Genomic DNA, 21,481 nt, shown 5'->3' on the forward strand with positions numbered 1-21,481 from the left:
GCGTTAAGGAATTGAAAATCTAAGGCATGCTGCGCGTTTCCCGACCTACTGACACCCGAAATAAATTTCACATGTACCACCTTAATTTATATTAGTACAAACACAAAATCCATAACTGATGCACCTCCTATCCGATGACGAGATGAGTCTATCGACGAGACATCATAAAAAGAACCTTGCTGTACATTAATGGCAAAACTAAATACCGAAAACTTTCAAGAGCTACATAAAAAAACTAGAAATACATCCATAAAAAGCATGCGGCACATAAAAAAACACAGTGTTGAAGTATTGTTCAAAGTCACAAGTACCACAATGGTCCTTTAAGCAGCGTGACGCAGTAGGAGCGCTGCTTTAATACAAGTGGCCTCTTTGCGTTATCATGCTGCCTAGCAAACCACTATTTTCAAAATTCCTGACTTTTCCAGGTTTTTCCTCCAGGTTTTCCCCGATTTCAGATTAGATTCCCTGACGAGTGAAGAGGCTCAAAAATGTAGCTGCTGATGATGAGCATAGACGAATAATTCTAAACAAAAAACTATTAATTATATTCTGCAGTGTATAATAGTGAAAGGCTGTTATTAGTGTTAATGGCGAGTAAAAACGTCGCAAGTTTACTGAAAATTAAAAGCGCATTGATGGCAATCTCAGAAGAACTCTTTGATACTACCAGTTGCGAAATTTCCTACAGGCCCCATGTATCAAAAAACGACGATTTTGATTGGTCAAAATTTGAGTGTAATAGGGAGCTTGCATGAAGTGATGCATGCTGGGTAATCATCCATGATGATGTCGTTGCCAGCAGACGACACAGCACATCACTGCCACACAGCCTCATCTACATGGTCGCCTAGTGCGCGCAGACGATGCTGGCCGACTGCGAGTTCTTCACGATTCCAAAAATATGTCTGCACGAGGGCAAGAAAGCAAAGGATTCCTCTAGCAACGCTGACGCGAATGGCTCGCACAGGCCAACACACGAGAGATCGACGCCAATCCGGGCAGGTATCAAACTACTTGCCAAACTAGAAATCATGAAAGTCGGCGATGTCGACGGGTGGCCAGGTCCAGATGCATAGTGCAGTCAGTTATTCTCGAGTAGCTTGAGCAGGTCCATGTCGCACTGCTTTGGATTTCTTCATAGCGCACCCGATTTTTCAGGCACAGCATCGACACATACATTTCTGAGGGATCTGCCGACAATTGCAAGCACGCAAGGGCAGCGCACGAAAAGCTGCATATTGCTCGGTGGACTATCGAAAATGATAAACCTCAATGACTCAATTCAATGACTCAATTCAGCCTGGCTGCGCTGCCTGCCATCTGCTGCCAGCGACATCATCATGGCGGATTACCCAGCATGCATCGCTTCATGCAAGCTCCCTATAGGGTGCCTTGATGCGAGGCACCCTAGGTAACGGCCGGTCTCGAGGGAGAGCGCGCTTCTCTTAGCACGCTTTTAGCGAAAATTCTGAAAGACAACAGCCATAGAGTTAATTAGGGGAGACGCGAGTCTTGGAACGGTCGAAAATGGTCGAAAATCGATTTCGAGAAAAACTCATTTTCGGAACGTTTATCCTTTCGAGCACCTGCACTCAAATTATTAATGCTGCATTCGGTCAGGAAATGCGATAAAATTGGCGTTCAAAATGTCACAGCAGCCCATGAAATGCCCCCCGGAGAGAGAAATTATGTTCGAAATTCCCGCGTGCGTTGCAGCCGGCAATCGCCGCCATCTTGGCTTTTGTTTAAAACTGCTTTCTTTGTGCGCAATTCATGCTATCTCAAAATGGCTTTGCTCAAGCGGACTGGCTGCGCATGCCGGTTTTCCTAATGCCGTTTGTGGACTCTGGTTAGCTCTCACGCACTGCACTGTTCAAGCCCGCCGTTCCAAGTCTCCCATTGGCTGGCGTTATCGGCGTGACATCTTATTTTTTCCTTTTTGTTTTGCGTTCGTCACCGTGGCGGCCACTTCATGCGCATCCCCGTTTGCGCTCGTGTTTCTTAAAGCACAGCTCTGCGCAGTTTTTTTCCTTGTGATCAAGATGCCAGAAAACAGTAATCGTAACCGTGCACGCAACGAGTCTTTGGAAACTGTAAGAAACGGGTGAGGAACAAAAACGACGTCGGCCACAAGCGTGCCATCGGGACAGTTGAGCTACAGCTGGTGCCAGACTAGTTAGATGTGCAGGGAACATCAACCACGCTGCCGAATGACAACACCGCAGGTTCAAATTACAGCGCGAATTGCATCCCGGATCACGGTACAACTGAGCTGATGCCGCCGCCGCATACAACTCTATGGCGGAGCTGGCGCACTGAGTGGTCGGCGCAAAGTCCGTTCTGTCGGGAAAGTCCATGGCCTAACGCATTAGCGAGGAGTGCGATGCCGGTACCAAGTTCGTGATAATGGACATGAAAGTGTTAAGAAATTTTATCGCACACACGAAGCGCGGAACCTACGGCTTGCGAAGACGTGAGCAGTCAACTGCTGGAGTGTCACAACGGACCTCAGCTGTAGCTCAGCTCGCCGATCGCCGAATGCTGGCCGCTGCCGGTGCGATTATTCCTGCTTTTTGTCGCATACTAGTATTCCCATGCAATGCTTCCACATATGTTACTGAGTACCCAACTCGCATGCGTATTGGTTCTACTATTGTGGCAGCTCAACCATGAGCTGGCGTCAAAGTAATACATTGCGTGTCGCCTTTCAGTGTGTCCGCGGTGGCGACCGTGCATTCAGAAAAAAAATTTTAAAATCTGCGTGAATAACATACTTGCTGTGCGCCAGCTTAAAATAAAAATGCACTGCAGAAAATATTGTGCCATTTCTTCTGACTTGGCGAAATTTTTTATGGTTTCCCTGACGTTTCCCTGATTTTCCTGACAATTCCCGGATTTCCCGGTTGCTAGACACCCTGCTTATGAGGATGCTTCACTGCACAGACTGCCACCCGTGCGGTGAAGCATTCTCAAACCGATACGGTTCAGTGTACCTGAAAGTGGCGGAAGCACGTGGATGCAAGAGAGAAAAGTATGAGTAGGCGTTAGAACGGCGTGACGCCATTTCAAAATAAAACGAAACGGCCAATGACGCACACTGCTCTGTCTGAAACGTTGTGACTGGTCATATCGCAGCCGCAGAAAGTTGTCCCCAAGTATGGCAATTTTTTGAGGCTAGTCGGGGGATTCTGGCGCAGCGTGGTGCAAATTTAACAAATTTCTCACTTATGGTGCAGCTTGGTGCCGAAATATGCACCGTATCAAAATGGCACAATTGGCGCAGCTGTTGCACCCCTGCGACATTTATAATGTTATCATGCAGGAACACTCGAACCACCATATTTCCATGTCACAGCCAAACTTGCAAACAATTACTTTACGCAGACTTGAAAGTGCTGATAATTTTCCCAGTCTTGTGCAAGGATGCTGGAGGGCATTGAGAGAAATAAACAAACAAAAACATAAAAAATAGAAAGTAAAAAAAAAAAAAAAAGGCATGATGCAGTTAGTGCTGCAACAATGCTCCCACTTTCATATTTCACCAGTGTAGGTGCTGCAGTGCTCTCATATTTTTGTGATGTAACAGCCGAGTCTGCATTGCATGGTTTTCTATGGGAGCTTGGCTGGGACTGGCCCATGAAAATGTAGGAGCTGGGAAAACGCAACGCCCAGGAACACAACAGTGGGTTTCTACTATACTGCCATTTTGTTCTTTTCCAAAATTTCTTCCAGACTAGATTTCCTGCGTTTCTTGAGCCATTCTGTACCTGCCCGGCATCTAAATGCATACCAAATTACAAATATTTGGCCGTCAGAGCAACCAATGTGCACAGCACCTTTAGACCTGTGAAGACAAAGGAGAGTTTGATCCACTTAAAACCAGAATTCTGCGATCTACTTTTACAGGAATCTACTTTAAGCATAGCCTCACCTCAAGTGACAAGACTAAAAGAGGATCAAAAGAGGGGGCAACGAGGTGGTGAGAGCTAACAATTTATTGTGGAGTCCTTTCTGAAGTGGCTCCAGGGTTCTCACTCACATAGGTATGCACGGGGTTCTGCATTAGAGGGAGACAAGTTTCACTGCAGCCCCTGGGTGAATGGCAGGCGTAACTATAATCCCACAGAGTGCTGAACGCCAGTTCTCCAGAATGCTTGCTCAGTGCTATGGCATCACTTCTGGCGGAGAAAATGTGGCAAACTTGTATCTTGTGGCAAACTCGGTGAGCCATGTACTGCGTTTCCATTCCCCAAATTCCTTATGCAGAAATTGGTCATCTGCGCTTGGTCAAGTTCACACCTGCTTCCGCCTCAGCAGCCTCCTTCATGGACCTTTATCACGCTCATGTGCAACATGTTTATCGGTCCTGGCTGTTGCCGGTTGACACATGCAAAATAAATACAAATCCAGTGACGTGCCCTGGGCTCCTGGCCTCTAGTATTTGTATGGCTGTAGCACCACTTAGTAGAAAACAGACAACACATGCGTCGACGCTGAGCTAACGAACAACAGAACAACAAACAGTTATGCGGGGGTGATCTCGGAGGCCATAGATTTCTTTGGCTGACAACTCCCAATGCTATCGTGGCATCTGTGGCGCTGTCAGCGCTTGCGAGGTAGTCCTGAACGTTTCTGTGCCGCATAACACACATGTTGTGCAACGAAGCCCGCCTCCTGCTATTAAAGTGAGGTAGTGCTTGGCGTCGCGAAGTTCGTAATATCCGTTTTATGCCGAACCGCGTTCGCTATGGGAAGTTAAATATGCATGTGTTTGACAAAAATATTTCGGAAGAGTTCGATATAGTCAATAATTCGTTATATGCGTGTTCGTTATGTCAAGGTTTGACTGTAATGGGATAGCAGAAATTGGTGCAATAAGCTTCCTCTGGGTTGTTTGTTTCTGTGCAGTTTTCAGAATTTGAACTAGACTTTTTGCCACTATTCTATACTATTTCATTTAGATGCACTTCAAGAGAAATTTTATCACTATCCACACCAAGTTAAAACAACCATTTTACATTTAGTATATCTGATGATTGACTAAATGTTCATTTACATGAAAAGCACTTGACGTTGATGAACACCAAAATTAATTTTCAACTACAGGAAAATTAATGTTCAACTACAGGAAAATTAATGTCCATACTTAACTACAGTAAAATCTCATTAAGTTAAGTCATTGGGCCTGTGAAAAAAGAAAAGGAGAATTGAGCACTTCTATGAATTACACAGTACAGCAAAAAAAAGAATTAAACCCAGTTAAATGTTTTGTTGTGGGAATGAGTTTACAATTGTTAATCTGGCCTTCAAGAGACCAGGGAAAATGTTGGAATTATCAAATGGTCCTAAAAAAAAAAACTGCCAAGAACCATTTTCACCACAGTAAATTTATTTATCGAATGCCTGGAATATGTTTGGTTGCCTACAAATTTGAAATCAAAGCTAGACAAAAACGATTATTTGCCATTTTGTAAAATACATTGTTTTGCACACACTTTTGGGGCTGTCAAAAAACTGCGGCTCTCTTTGCAGTGCGACACAGCAGCAGTATTGACTCTCCACAAATGACCCCATCATGTTTTGAGGACGCTTTAACGTACAGACTGTAGATTATGCAGTGAAGCATCCTCAAACCAAACATCAATGCGAAAGAAATGTGCAGGTGTTATAACTGCATGACCCCATCACAAAAAAAAAAAAAGTGGGAAGGGGGAGAGGATGCAGATGGTGTACAACACAATGCTTGAAGCAGCATGACTGGCAGATGGGTATGCCCAATGGCAGCAGCAGGATGGCAAGGATTTAACGAAAGCGAAACTGAATCTATGGTGCTGGGCTACATTTGGCAATGGGGGGGCTTCCCATTGTAGTTACGCCTGCCACAGCATGCATACCGCAGGCACCACTATTCCATACAATTTACGTTCAGTGTGGTCTATTTGGATGACTGCTGACTTCGTGAGCTGCACGCCGACGTGATTCCTCTTCCAAATTAACCAAAGCGACCGACGTCGCAGATTTACATGGCCATCAGCAGAGACCGCACTTCTGGTTTGATTTATCCGGACTTCAGAATTAAAGAGGTCAAATAAACAAGATTAATAAGTACTCAGAAAAACTAACCTAACCGCCTAACCATAGCACACCACAGGGATAGCACACATATATTATGCTGAGGCATGCAAAAGGAAAGAAAAATAAAGAGCCTCTGCACAGTCAACCCATTATAGGTAGAGAGCAAAAATGGTCACACAGTGAGAAATGGTTCATGGGAAGTTGATTACCACCTCTGCAGATGCTGCCTTGAACAAGTGCAGAAAGTATGCGACAAAAAGCTATGCCCCGCTGCAGTGCAGTGAAGTACTGCTCTGGTGCAGGCACACATTTTCCATGTCCATGAGCTGCACCAAACAGTGGTTTCTCTTCTTGCATTACTCAGACTCCGCATATCATGCATCGGCATCCATATGCGGTGCCGTCTGGTGGTTCCAAAAAGCCACCGTATTACTGCAAATTTAATTATCCAGATTTATTTAGGCCACCAGTTCAAATTATTTGGGAAGTTTTAGATATTGAATTAATGGACCATAAATAATTATTCAAAATTTCAAATTAATCAAGTATGAATTACAGATGTTTCTTTTAGAATACCTCTGCTGATTCTTGCCGCAAATAAAAACCTTGAGTATGTAAACAACTGAGATCCTCACATGTACATTTCATGCAGGATAATTCACAAGCATCTGAACTGTTCCTCATTGCATATGTGACGATCTTCGCTACAGTTAGCTTTAAGGTTGACTTTCACAGTGCCGGCTACTCACCTAAAGCTTCAATAAGTTCCTTCAGGCGAGTCTCAGAGCTTGTGCGGGCCCTTTCGCTACGTTCCACCTGACGCAGCAACTTGCCCACATCCAGCAGGGCTCCATCATGGAAGACCAATTTCGCTCTGGCAGCAGATGGATTCGTGACACTACACTCCTGAGGGTGACTCTCTGGTTTCAGGAGAAGACCACGGTTGCCTAGCAAAAAAAGCCAGTGCAAGGTTAGAAGACAAGAGGAGGAATGGAAAAGTTATTTCTGCACCCACAGCTGCAAATAGGCTATGAGCCACATTGCTGTGAAAGGTTCTATGCTACCTTCAAGTTTTCAGAGATTGTTTAAATGAGGGTTTGAAAAGCTGGTACCAAGATATTTTCGCAACTCATCCACAGATGACAAAGTTTCATTACACAGTTGGCTTCGCCTTCGTAGAAAGCTGTAAGCAAGTACAAATAAAGTTAAGCTCTGCTACAGTCGAACCCCGATATATCGAACTCGAAGGGGATCGCGAAATAGTTCGATATATCGATAATTCGATATACAAAAATCGGCTTGTGACGGCACTTACGATGCCAAAACACGATGCCGCATGTGTCGCGTAATCAACCCACTCGCATAATGAACCCATCGTCCACTTTTGCACTCGAGAATTTGAAAAAAAAAAAAAAAGCGTTAAGACCAGCTCGCTCACATGCAAGCGATTGAGCGATCTCAGCGACGAGCGGCAACGACAGAGCGAAAAATTTCAGACTATTTGGAACTGCGTCCCTCTTGCCGCTCGAGCCACCACTACAGCTCAATACAAGGTTTCTGTGTTGTTGTGGCAGAAATCGCGAGCGTTTTCGCTTGCATGTGGATGGCGCGCGTCACTCCGTTTCGGTCGTCTCATCCACAGCTCATTTCTTGGCAGCGTGCCAAGATGCTGCGCAGCGATAACGCCAGGGCGCGTTTTATCTTTTTATAGCTCCTCCAGTGGCGGGGACCGAACTTGGCAGAGTGCCCGTGATGGCTTGATTGCACAAGCCTGGTTCGATTTATCACGCCACGCGGAGCGGGCGTCATGATCGCAGCAGCAGACAGCGTGCTTCCCTTGATTCATACATGCAAAGATAAACGGCTCCCGCCAAAAAAAAAAAAAAAAGAAAGCCTGCCGCTTCTTAACGTCCACAGCCGCCATACCTTACGCTACAGCACAACGATAAGAAAGGATGACTCTCGCAAAAAAAAAAAAAAAAAGAGAGAGAGAGAGAGAGAGAGAGAAAAACGGAGAGAGCTGCCGCTTCTTAACGTTTGCAGGCGCCACAGCCAAGTACGTCAGCCGCCGCGGGCAGAGGGTTCGCAACACACGCTGGAGAAAGCGTCCGACATCTGTCTGAAAACTGGCTGAGCTGGCTTGGCGCATGCGTAGCAGCGCGTGCTGAAGGAGAGAGATAGCTCGGCAAAAGAATGGGCAGACCCACGCACATGGCTTGCAAACGTCATGTGTTGGCGCGCGGGAAACGATAACTGCAGATGCGCGCGCCTTTGGGGAATGGGCGCGGCGCTGTCCAGAACTGTCCCCTCTCATTCCTTCCGCGCGTGGCTTGAAAACGTCACGCGGCAAACGGCCAAGGGTGATACGATCGTCTTTGGGGAAGGCACACTTTCCAGTGCGTGGTGCGGAGTTCGATATATCGAACAACCGGTGAAATTGAGTTCGATATATGACGAGGCTTTCCTATACTTTTACATGGGATTTTCAAGGGGATATTCCGTGAGTTCGATATAACCAAAATTCGATATATCCGGGTTCGATATAACCGGGTTCGACTGTATATTCAACTTGATGGGGATCATGAAACAGGTCAATATACTGATAATTCACTATATAAAACATGCTAGCAGATTAACTTATCTGCAACCCAGAAGCGTGCACACGATGCACCCTCACCAGCGCAGCTCTTCATGCAGTGACATGTTGCCTACCGGCAGCGCACCACTTGCTACGAATGCGCTAACCCACGAGGGGCACGTGCGCACCAGACTAGAGAGCCTGAGCTCGCATTCCTGATGCCACGCGCGCTGCACAACTGCTGGAGTTGGATCTCACATCAAAGCTGCAGCAGAGGGTGCTTGGGGAAAGGCCATCACCAATCATAACAGGTGCAATTCTCCATGGCACACTATAAGCACAACAACTCAAATAAAATTGGGTACAGTTGAATTCTGCATTGCCTTCAGCAGTGAAGGCTACTCAAGCCACCACAAGCTTTTGATAAGCTAGGATGGCTTCACTCCACGACCGCTGGTGTACTGCATCCCCCGCATGACCGCAGCGTTGCATTGAAAACACATCAGAATGAAGGCCACTTTCAAGTGGGTTCAATGGTCACCTTGTCATGTGGCTTTACGGTCCTAAGCGCTGTCAGCAGGCACCCAAGAACGCTCATTCAACCGAGCTCCAAGTACACGAAGTTATTATGGCCACTAGGAAAACTGCCGCCCCTTTCAGGGGTATGGCATGCAGTTCAATCCATCAAATGCTCCGTTAATGGGAGCTCAATAAATGCAAACACTACTACACTTTCGCATAGGGTATTCGTGGCCATATTCAGTTTAATATAAGCAATACATCACTATATCCAGGATCAGCTGTATTACATTTGTGGTTTATGGCACTTCATGCTACAAACTGTAGACTGTGCCATGCTACCATGGCACAAGGTATTTTTGGCAAAAGGGAAATGCAACAAAAGAAAATTGTCATTGAACTAAAATTATAGACAGCACAAAAAGGAACAACATAAAACCAGAAATAGTGCTGAGAACAAGAAAACAAAATTTGGTAATTCCGCACAATTCAAACAGTCTTTCAATATGCCAATCCGACAGATACTGATTCTTGTGCACTCATTTCTTTTCCCTTCAAATATGTTGACCTTTTATTTAGTGGTATGATTATCTCACCAGCACTTCTGATGCACTGATGTGCCTGAATGGCCAGATTGAGTTGTCAGTAACACCTTCGATGCATCAGGCCAACATGTAGCTGAAATTATGCCATCAGTTGTGAAAGTCTTCCCTTGTCTTCATGGAGAATTTATATGTGTGGGTATGTCATCCACACCTTCCTAACCAGAGCAGCACCTTGTTTTTTTACGATAATCTGCTGCCAGGCAACCAGAAACTTCAAGCAATGATGCTATGTTTTGCTTCCATGGAGCAACGCTGAGCAGCAAAAGAACAGCACACAGGAGCATTGTGCATATAAAAGTTGCAATGCGCTGTCTACTTGCATCTACAACATGTAAAATTAGGAAAGTTTGCCTTATTATGAGTGTGCCATATTTTCTAAACTAGAGTCCAAGGGTTAAATTTCGGCCTAAATAATACAGGTACCAAAATTTTGGTTTCATTTTTCTTGATAAATTGCTGAACATGAATCACGTCGTGGCTAAGCAACCTACTATCGATTTTTTTCTCAACAGTTTTGGTTACAGTTTAAACAGGTGAGCGATAGCTATGATGTCAAAGTTAAGTCCAAGTCACATGACGAACGAAAAGCTGCAATATATGTATTTCTGTTCTTGAAGCAGGCTGGCTTTAGTGCTGTAGTGAATTAAAATGATAAGAGAGCAATTGCAGTTTTTTCATCCATGTCACCTAGACTTAATAGTGATGTCAAAGACGTTGCTGTGCTGTTTAAACCAAATTAAGTGAGGAGAAAAATTCGATAAATTATTTAGCAGACTTAGGTCAATAGCATGTGTCGATCAGGTGCAGTAATTACTTACGCATCATTATAAACAATAAAACATGCAAAACAAAAATTAGGTGTCTATACGCCTTTAAAATAAAAAAGTTCTTGCTTGAACAGTCCACAGCCAATGTACAGTTCAGAGGGATGAATTCTGTCTTGACACTTTGTAGATTTCGGTTTCCCAGGATTTTTACCACACCCAAACAGTGCCGCTCTTGCATTTGAAACTTCTCATCGATTCATTTAATGGAAAGTACTACCACCTCCTAGGATCTAATAGAAAAATAATAAAATTGCTTATGCTACCTTCTTGCAGAGAAAGAAAAAAATGATTTTTAACTTTAGCGTTTTATGCAGTTAGTGACATAACCTGCTTTTTCGGTTCCAGTTTTTTCATAAATGAAGGCCCCAGAAAGTTGATTTTCATCTTTATTAGGACATTTTTGCGAAGGCCTGCCAATGCTGGCTACTATCTTTATTAGCACTGCATCAGTAATGCTATCACCAAAATACTGCCGCAATTCCCCCCCCCCCCCCCCCTCGTTTACCCGAGTACTCATGCTGCTTATTCAGAGTCAATATTAACCTGACCATCTGGGGAAATCCTTTTCAAGAAAATTCGACCTTTGAAAAGGTTGAAATCGTTTTTTTTTTTTGAGTGTCGAAAAGCAGTACAGTCGAACCCGGATATATCGAACTCGAAGGGGATCGCGAAACAGTTCGATATACAAAAATCGGCTTGGGACGGCACTTACGATGCGAAAAAACGATACTGTATTTGTCGCGTAATCAACTCACTTGCATAATGAACCCACCCTCCACTTTTGCACTCGAGAATTTGCAAAAAAAGAAAAAAGCGTTAAGGCCAGCTCGCTCACATGCAAGCAATTAAGCAATCTCAGTGACGAGCGGCAGTGACAGAGCAAAAAATTTCCAACTTGTTGGAACTGCGTCCCTCTGCGATAGCGGTACGAGCCACCGCAGCAGCTCAAAACAAGGTTTCCGTGTCGCCGCGGCAGAAATCACCAGCGTTATCGCTTGCATGTCGCACTCCGTTTCGGTCGTCTCGTCCACAGCTCATTTCTTGGCGGCGTGCCAAGATGCTGCGCAGCGATAACGTCGCGGCGTGTTTATCTTTTGATAGCTCCTGCTGCGGCGGGGAGCGAACTTGGCAGACTGCCCGTGATGGCACGATTGCACATGCCTGGTTCGATTTATCACGCCGCGCTTGGGACGGGCGGTCTACTGCCACGATAAAGTAGCTGCAAATGCTGTTTGAAGCGAAAAATGCTAAAAGCCGGTGTCATGATCGCAGCTGACCGCGTGCTTTCGTTGATTCATACATGCAAGGATAAACGACTCCCGCAAAAAAAAAAAAGAAAACCGCTTCGTAACGCCATATCTTAAGCTACGCCGTGCGTACAGCACTACGATAAGAACAAACGACTCTCGAAAAAAGAAAAAAAGAAAAAAAAAAGAAAGAAAGATAGATCTGCCGTTTCTTAACTTCCGCAGGCGCCATAGCCACGTCAGCCGCCGCGCGCAGAGGGTTCGCAACAAACGCTGGAGAAATCGTCCGACGTTCTGTCTGAAAACGGGCGCATGCGTAGCGCGTGCTACTACGAACGAAGGCCGGGAAAGAGGAAGGAGAGAGATAGCTCGGCGAAAGAATGGTCATACCCTTGCGCTTCGCTCTATCGCGTTTTTTCCCCTCTCGTTTCCACTGGTTCTCTCTAGATCATTCACGCACATGGCTTGCAAACGTCACGCACGTACTGGCGCGTGGGAAACGATAACTGCATAACCGCAGATGCGCGCGCCTTTGGGGAATGGGTGCGGCGCTACCCTAGCCGAACTGTCCCCTCTCATTCCTTCCGCACGTGGCTTGAAAACGTCACGCGGCAAACGGCCAAGGGTGATGCGATCGTCTTTGGGGAAGGCACACTTTCCAGTGCGTGGTGCGGAGTTCAATATATCAAACGACCGGTGAAATTGAGTTCGATATATGACGCGGCTTTCCTGTACTTTTACATGGGATTTTCAAGGGGATATTCCGCGAGTTCGATACAACCAAAATTCGATATATCCGGGTTCGACTGTATATAGAGGCTCTTTATTTTTCTTTCCTTTTCTGCCTCAACATAACATATGTATATAGTAGGTAAGTAAAACTTTTATTGTGAAGCTGTAAAGCTGGGCCTGTCAGGCCACATAGCAGTCAGTTCCAAAACCCATCAAATGCCTTTTTCCATGTGGCTGTCCGAAGAGAGAAAGTCTAACAAGATGAACTGAACAAACAACTTGTCAATGTCTTTATCACCTTCAGAATGTGACATCTGTGTTGCAACTGTTTCTAGAGGAGCTTTCATGAAGCTGTTGACAAGTTCCTGGATAGCTTTGGCAGTGTCCACAGTATGAGGAGTTACCTAACTGCACCTGGCATCATTGAGGTTTGTGCATTTGCTCACAAATATAAGTGCTAGTCACTGCTAGCAGTATTTGCTTGCACATTAAAATTGACAGCATATGAGAGCTAGCTTCACTGTCATTTTGCAGTGTAAAATGCCACAGGTGCACTCAGGCGACATATTTTCTTGCTTTTGACAATCAAGTTAAGATACTTTCACTGCGACAAACAATCTTAAAAATTAAACTGTGCATAGTTCACACACACAGGCAGTCAGCACCTTCTGGAATTTCACCTTTTAAGCATGTATGCATGCCACACCAAAGGAGGGGTGCATTCAATATCTGGGAGGGATTGACTGCATCCTCGATTTAAATTTTAAATTTCATGCAATGTCTGAATACGGCGAATAGTCCTTTTGCCACAGGGACTGTGCACTCTAAAAGCCAGCACCATAGAAGCTGCTTCAGAGACCTCGCGAGCAGAACGCCACTTTTGCCACTGCAAAGCATTCTAGAACTATGTACCAGCAAATAAGCCACGACCACTTTTATTTGATTTGGCTTTCATCCATAAAAAAAAAGAACTAAGGACGGGATGTCTGGCAATAATCATAAGGCCTATTCATAAAGAGCAAAAAGAAAAGGGTCAGTCCTATGGCAAGCAGCGACATCTACCACCACTGTACGCACATGCACAGACCAGGAGAAAAAATTACAAGAGTTCAACGCTGCTGAACCAAATATTGAGCGAAAGCATCAGCTGCGGGGGACCGAACGTTCTTCTCTTTTTCTTCTTCCACAGCCCACATATAAAGCCCCCCTTTAACCGAGCCGTATGAACACACCTTAGTGGCCTATAGGGGTAACGTGAATGCCAGGGTCCTAGCAAGCTGATTCTGACTCGTATGGCTGATGGCGTCAAGTGTGACAGATACTGCGCCTTTCCCTTCCTGTGATCCAATCAGAATCAGAGCCAGGGCCCGATTTATCCAACTGTATGACGTCACTCCGTCTGTAGCGCTCCTCGCAAAAGGAGCGGGAGTTAGGCCGCCGTTGGTGTGCACCGCCTTGCATGGCTAATGGCGAGAGTTGGGCCCTCGGTTTTTGCGGCAGATGGCATGACGTCACTCCGTCTGTAGCGCTCCTCGTGGAAGGAGCGGGAGTTAGGCTGCGTTGGTGTGCACCGCCTCGCATGGCTGACAGCGCGCGTTGGGCCCCCGGTTTTTGCGGCAGATGGCATGACGTCACACCAGGGGTGAAGCTAAAGGTCAATGGTATGCACCGCCTCGCTACGCTGAAGGCTTTTTGAAAGTGCAAGTAGTATTGCTTTTGCAATAAAAGAAAGGAGACTTCAACCTCGCCATTGCAAATGCCTGCACCATGGGTTGCTCCAATGCGTACACTAATACATACTAAAGCCCATTATGAACAGACTCTGACAGCGAAAACATATGAGAGAACAATGTCCTGAGCACTTTGCTTGGGAAGGCTCGCAACATGGCATCATGATCTCATTTTTTTTTTTTCCCATCATGTCTTCATTAGCTGCTCATCCAATAATGCTAAAGGCACTGATGGTAATGCTGCAAGTTAAGCAAGGAGCTTTTCGCAAAAGCAATTTTCTCGCATGCTGAGACGATTTTCCAAAGATATAGAGCAGTGCTCGTACAATTGAAAAGTACTGTCAAAATTTGGCGGTGCCCTGAGAGAATTGGGAGGTGTGGCAGGCATACGCATAGTTCACGAACTATAGTCCAGAAAATAAAGCAATTCTGCCACTATAACACAACTGGATGCAATCTTGCCAAACTTCAGTTCTTAATTTTCCCTACACATGTAAAACTCTTACAAACTCACATTTGCAACCCTTGCACACAAATAAAAGTTCAGAAAGAAAAATAAATAACTTTCAACTTCCAACTGTTTTGAAACAAAAAAAAGGGGTGGGGGAGAGGAAGGACCTGACAAACCTAAGGCAATTTCTCCAATGTCATGCTCAGATGCCTGCTCATCAACAGGTCCATCTTCATCATCCACCATTTCTTCATCAACTACAGGTGCCTCCTCAACAATGTCCTCAGGACAGACTGGTGCATCAGTCAGGGTTCGGTATCGTACCGTCTCCCGCTTTGACACTTTTTGAAGCAGACGACGAACCTGCGAATGAGTCAGAAACGGCCACAATAATATTTGGTGCAGTCAAACAAACTGTGACAACTAAACTATGCACAGATTGGCTCTTATCATTCACAGTGATACAGAACAGTTGCACACACCCGACTGACAAAGTGTTGACTTAATTTATAAATATGTCCCCTGACAGCATCTAATAGTGACAATCGGGCATTCGAAATGGGACACAGCTGTGCACCCGTTGCCAAAAACGAAAACCTAACTTGATTTGGTCAGTGAGAAACTTGGATGATAAATTTCAAGAGCGTAAGATAGGCCTGGCAAAAGATCACCGTTGCACAAGGTATTCTGGTCTTCACAAAACAGAATCAAAGATACATTTTCTAAGCATATCCCACTTGATAAGTCTAGCAACAGGATGGAGCAAGTTTGCACCCACTGATAACCAGTGGCCGTGCTGTGTACCATACGAGTGAATCAGGGTGTATACCAAAGCTAGACTTCCATGTTTTTCCCAACCACAGTTGATCAGGGATATACAGAACAGTCCGATATATAAGACATGCCAACAGATGAGCTTCTGTAACCCAGAAGCATGAATACTGTGTACACAAGCTACCAGTGTGCCTCCTGCAGCGAAGAGCTGCCCACCAGCATACTGCACTCACTGCTTGCCGTGGGTGCACAGATTAGTGAACCATATGTGCACACACCCATGCGCTGGTAAATTAGTTAAAATAGGCTACAACTGATTTCTTAGTCTCGCAGTCTTGTTCAACAGCAAAGCAGGCCTTCTGTCAGCTGGGCTCGCTTCACATAACCTGAACAAGCACTCCTGACTGAACGGCACCGTCAATGGGACTAGACATTCACAGCGTTACCGCTGCCACTAAGTCAACCTGGCTCCGCGAGTGAAGTGTGATCGCAGAGGCACCGTTAGGAGAAGTGCCCCTTGCAGGGCTATGACATGCAGTTTTATATATAGAGCATTAGTTCTGGGTTAATTGGAGTAATATGGGAAAGGCCTTTGCCCTGCTGTAAGTCTAATCCGGCTGATGATGGTGACGACGATGATGATATAGAATTCCACTGAACAGGAGTTCGATAAACCCGTACACCACACCTGTACTTTTCCATGCGATTTTCAAGGGGTTGTTCTGAGTTTGCTATACAGTCGAGCCCACTTATAACGGCCCCACTTAAGACGAACTTTCGCTTATAACGAACGAGACCGGAGCGATCGCTAAAATATACATTACTTCAATGGCACAAGATCGCACGTATAACGAACATCCATGAGCGCTGCCGATCGGTTACAGCGAACGGATGGCGTAAACCCGGCACCCCGATTCGCGATAACGATGGGCTCCCATCCCTTTTCGTCTGTTTTCGCAATCCTCCTCGCAAGCGAGCTACGCTTTGCTCGCCGACGCGCGCTGCCTACGAGTGTCGGCGTGTGGTGTGGCCTCCAAGGCGACGCTGCCGCCCCTCCTCGCAACTTTGCTCTGCTCCCCTCTCCGCTCCCCTCTCCTCTCGCCATTCCCTCATCTTCGCCTGTCTCCACGGCGCCGGCCGCCGGCATAGTCTTCGAAGTTTCGTCGTTTCGTTTCCTGGCTGTTCCATTGAGCGGCCGTGCCAGGGGCGCGGGGCGCCAGGAGGCAGGCCTCTTCATACGCTAGCGGTTGTACTGTTTGCACGCGCAGACTGAATGCGCAGCGGCACGCGCGCGCCGCTGCATTCAGTACGGCGGTGACGGTTCGTGGCCTCCGAGATTTGTGGAGGTAATCTCGGAGGCCATGGGCGGTTGAAAGCAACTACAGTAGGAGCCAACAGGTGGCAGCACTGACGCGGATTGGATGAAGAGTGCCAATGAACATGGAGTGTGTACCTGCAGTGCAAGCATGCCATGCAGGAGATGGTCCAGCGCAAGATAGCCCAATATGACCACGAGCAGATCAGAGCCATCACAAGCGCAGGTCGCAGTGGTACCAGGAAGTTCTGGTCTTACGTGACATCACTCGACAAGAGAGACACTGCCCCGACAATCAGGGACGAAAGTACTGGCCAACCTGTCAACGACATGTCACAACACCTCACTCGACACATGTCGCAGACATACGAATCCCCCCTGCCTCTGGACCCTATGACACGCCACGAATGCTCAACCCAGCCAGCCCCCAGCCAGCCCAAAGGAGGATCCGAGCCTGGCTGGAAGGTCACGCGAGCGGCCTTAGACCGCGCTATATCACGCATTGGAGCGCACACCGCGCAGGGACTCGACGGCATCCCGGCAGGTGTGGTTAAGAGTCTCGGCGATGCTGCTCGGGATATCCTGGCATCCATATTGACCGGAATAATAGATGGCGACCCGATCCCGTCGGGCTGGCAGTGTGGCAGGGTTAGCCTCGTACCAAAGAAAGGAGGCGATGCGGGGCTTTTGCGAGACTACCGGCCGCTCACCGTAACGAGCGTACTCTACCGGCTGTTCGCCCACATTTTGAAAGGGTGGATGAGTGGATGGGCAGAGAATGTGAGTGTGCTCACTGAACTTCAGAATGGATTCCGCCCAGGACGACGCCTAGAGGACAACCTCTTTGTGCTTAGCCAGACGATGGAAATTGCTCGAAAAGAAGCTCGGGGCCTGGTGGGCTGCTTCCTGGACGTCGCCAAGGCGTACGATAGCGTCCCCCATGAGCCATTGTTCCATCGTCTGGGAGAGATGGAAATGCCACCGGTGTGGATAAACCTACTGCGCCGGCTGTACTCCGAGAACACGGTTGTGGCATGCTTGGGTGGCGCCCGCTCGGAGCCCGTGCCCGTTACGAGGGGCCTCAAACAGGGCTGCCCACTCTCACCGCTCCTATATGCGCTTTATGTTGCAAGCCTTGAGCAAACCCTGCTTGAGTCAGGGCTGGGCTTCCCGTTTCCCCATATATATGAGGGAATGCCGGAAGTGTGGTTTCTGCCAGGCCTTGCATACGCCGACGACCTGGTGCTGCTGGCAGAGAACGTGGACACCCTCCAGCAACTGGTCACCCTGGCCGCCACCGGTGTGCACAGACTGGGCCTGCAATTCAACGCCAGGAAGTCCGCAGTGCTGCAATTCTCGAGCCCACCCAGTGGGGCTGAGGTGACCCTGCCCAACGGTGACACCATACCTCGGGCTACCGAGTACCGGTACCTAGGTGTACTCATCGGATCGGCGCCTGTGCCTTTGGAGGCCCACGAAGAACACGTTCGGCAGTCCAGCCGCAGGGTGGGCAACATGTTACGCCGACGCTGCCTGTGGGGCTGCAACAGGTATATGCTGGTCCGCGAACTATGGAAAGCGGTTCATGTGCCCGCATTAACTTTTGCAAATGCTGTTCTCTGCATATCGGCCAAAACCCAATCATGGTTGGAACGCAGCCAGCGTGAAGTGGGCAGAGTGGCACTGGGCTGTCATGGCCGGGTTGCAGTCGAGGCCAAACAGGGCGAGCTCGGCTGGTCTTCGTTTGAGTCACGCGAGGCGCGCAGTAAGCTTGCCTATGAGGGCCGCCTGAGGACTATGCCCGACTGCAGGTGGGCACGCCGAATATTCCGCTACCTGTATCTCAAAGGTATCCGCACAACTTGGACTGCGCGCCTACACACGTTGAGCCGCAAGTTTGGCCTCCTGAGGCAGCCAGTGCAGGAAGCAAGCGAGCGGAAGCGGTCCAGAGAGGTACAGCAGCGCGTCCGAAAAGCGGAGACGGAGCAGTGGCGCGCAGCAATGTGCGCGAAGTCAACACTGCTTCTCTACCGCACACACAAGACCGCCCCGGCCCCAGAGAAGCTGTATGACAACGGCAGTGGGAGCGCTCTTTTCCTCGAGGCGCGTACTGGGGCGCTGCGCACTCTGCTGCACCGGCAGAAGTTCGACAAGTCTCCGGTGGTTCAGGCGGGATGCTGCCAAACGTGCGGTGGGGAGCAGGAGAACATAGAGCATCTGGTCCTCCACTGCCCGCAACTGGCACCGCAACACCCAGAGGGCACCACCCTACTGCAGGCGCTGGGTTTTGCCGCCTGTGACGGTGACACTCCGCATGCGGCGGTGGCGGCAACAAAAAGCCGACTTCGACAGTGGTGGGGGTCGACTCAGCAGCGCAAGCCGAAGGCGAACTCGGTGACTCCAGCGAAGGCACCCCCCGACTGTGTATAAGTGGTCTGTGTGTGGCTGTGTGTGTGTATAGGCTAAGACTTATGTCATGTAAACGGCTAGGGTGCACATCGTGCGCGCCCCCGATGCAAAGGGATGGCCACATAATCATCATCATGCCTCTCATTGGTCTCCCCGCTGTGCATACCATGACCCGCTGTGTGTCCGTTCCGTTCCATTCCTTAGGCACTTCCTCGCTTGCCTCGCGTGATTGTCGCACGTGCGCACGTGATCCGTCATTTGCGGCGCTTTGTTGTCATTTTCGTGTGTGTGGTGTGAGCGCTTCGTCTGTCGGGCCTGAGTCGTATAATTCAGGATGGCGGACGGGAATTGCCTGCCTCCAGCGGTCACGAAACGAAAAGCGCTGGACATGGCAACGAAGCGAGCAATTGTGACGGAACTGTCTCAGGGTGCTAAAAATTGCGAGCTGGTGAAGAAGTACAACGTGTCGAAATCAACCATCTCGACAATTCTGAAGAATAAGGAAAAGATCGCCAGCTCCGACTCCAACACAGCGGACAGAAAGCGCCTGCGGAAGGCCACCTATGTGGACGTAGAGGATGCGCTGCTGAAGTGGTTCGTCGACGCACGGGCTCGCAACATTCCGATAAGTGGACCAATGATGCTGGGCAAAGCCAAAGACTTCGCATTCCTACTAGATTTTCCCGACTTCTGCCCAGGCAATGGCTGGCTACATCGGTTCAAAGTGCGGCATGGGATTGTTTTTAAATCGATTGTCGGTGAGGCGCGTTCGGTAAGTGACCAGGACGTTGCTAATTGGCTTGCAACAAACCGAGCCATTATTGCAAGCTACGCGGAGCAGGATGTGTATAACGCAGATGAAACTGCATTATTTTATCAGATGCTTCCAGACAGGACGCACTCCATGAAAAGGGAGTCATGCGCTGGCGGTAAACACAGTAAAGTGCGCGTTACAGTTCCTCTGTGCACTAATATGAATGGCAGCGACCGGCGCATGCCGTTTGTAATCGGAAAATCCAAGAAGCCACGTTGCTTTCGGAACCATGTACCCGTGCGCTACAGGCACAATACTAAGTCCTGGATGACGAGGGATTTATTCGCAGAGTGGCTGGGCGAGTTTGACCGCGACATGCAGAGGCAAAGCAGGCGCGTGCTGCTGTTGCTCGACAATTGCTCAGCGCACCACGTGCAAACGTCTCCGACGGCAGTGACTGTACTTTTCCTGCCGCCCAATACCACTTCTAAAGTGCAGCCTCTTGATTTGGGCATAATACGCTCCTTTAAGGCATCGTATAGGCACCGCATTGTGCAGCGCTTGCTCATCGCCGTTGACCGTCCGGCCGCTAACTTGCCGCTCCGAGTTTCATTGTATTCAGCCCTTGAGATGGTGAAGGTGGCCTGGGCGGAGGTGACGACCGCTTGCGTGCGAAACTGTTTCCACAAGGCCGGCTTCGTCGACGCAGTACCGGACGTCGGGCCTGATGCCTCCGATGATGATGATTCCGGTGGCGATTTGTGGCAGTGCGTCGTCGACTCCGACATGGGAGGTCCTGGCATTGGTTGGCAGGATTTTATTTCTGCGGATGAAGACGCGGATATTGCGGAACCGTGCACGGACGAAGGCATCGTTTCTGAAGTGCGGGCCGAAAGCGACGCGGAAGAATCAAATGAAGATGAAACGTCTGAGCCAGCACTCGTAAGCACATCTGTAGCAATGGGCTATATAGAGGGCCTCAGACAACTTGTCTATGCCAAGGGACTCGGCGAAGAGCACGCTAGTGCTTTAAATAAACTGGAGACCGCCCTCATCGCATCTGCACTGCAGAAACAGACGAGCATCACAGACTTTTTTGCTAAGAAATAAATTTCGTGTTTTGACCGCCAACTTTTTTTTTTCTCTTTTTTAGTTTGTGGTCCAGTTACTACGAACTTTGGGATATAACGAATGGACGCCGCGTGACGCTCAGGTTCGTTATAAGCGGGCTCGACTGTATTTGATATTCGACTGTACTTCAGCTAAAATTCCTTCACCACAGCATAAGTAGGGAAACATAAAGGCTGATGACGATAACATACAAAATGTATTAAAAGCAAAAAAATATATAGCAGTGGTTTAAATATGGCTGAACCGAGTCAGACGAGCACTAACTTGGTCGCCGACCATTTTTTCAGACTCCGCAGGATTTAGGAAACTGTCTGAATAATCGAAGTAGAAA

At 47.9% G+C, this 21,481-nt stretch overlaps 1 protein-coding gene across 4 annotated transcripts in view; it reads right to left on the reverse strand.

Annotated features, from left to right (window-relative positions):
- Positions 1 to 21,481, reverse strand: part of LOC146201850 (cell division cycle and apoptosis regulator protein 1-like) — a 178,730-nt gene that overhangs the window by 16,727 nt on the left and 140,522 nt on the right. For all 4 annotated transcript variants that reach the window (XM_084587811.1, XM_084587809.1, XM_084587807.1 and 1 more), the window contains 2 exons: positions 14,944 to 15,130; positions 6,828 to 7,025 (listed from right to left, as the gene is read on the reverse strand). In XM_084587811.1, the coding sequence (XP_084443937.1) occupies positions 6,828 to 7,025; positions 14,944 to 15,130 (385 nt within the window). The remainder of the gene's footprint in view (positions 1 to 6,827; positions 7,026 to 14,943; positions 15,131 to 21,481) is intronic.

Source organism: Amblyomma maculatum, chromosome 1, assembly GCF_055883805.1.
Source record: "Amblyomma maculatum isolate TAMU_Amacu chromosome 1, ASM5588380v1, whole genome shotgun sequence".
Classification (NCBI taxonomy): domain Eukaryota; kingdom Metazoa; phylum Arthropoda; class Arachnida; order Ixodida; family Ixodidae; genus Amblyomma; species Amblyomma maculatum.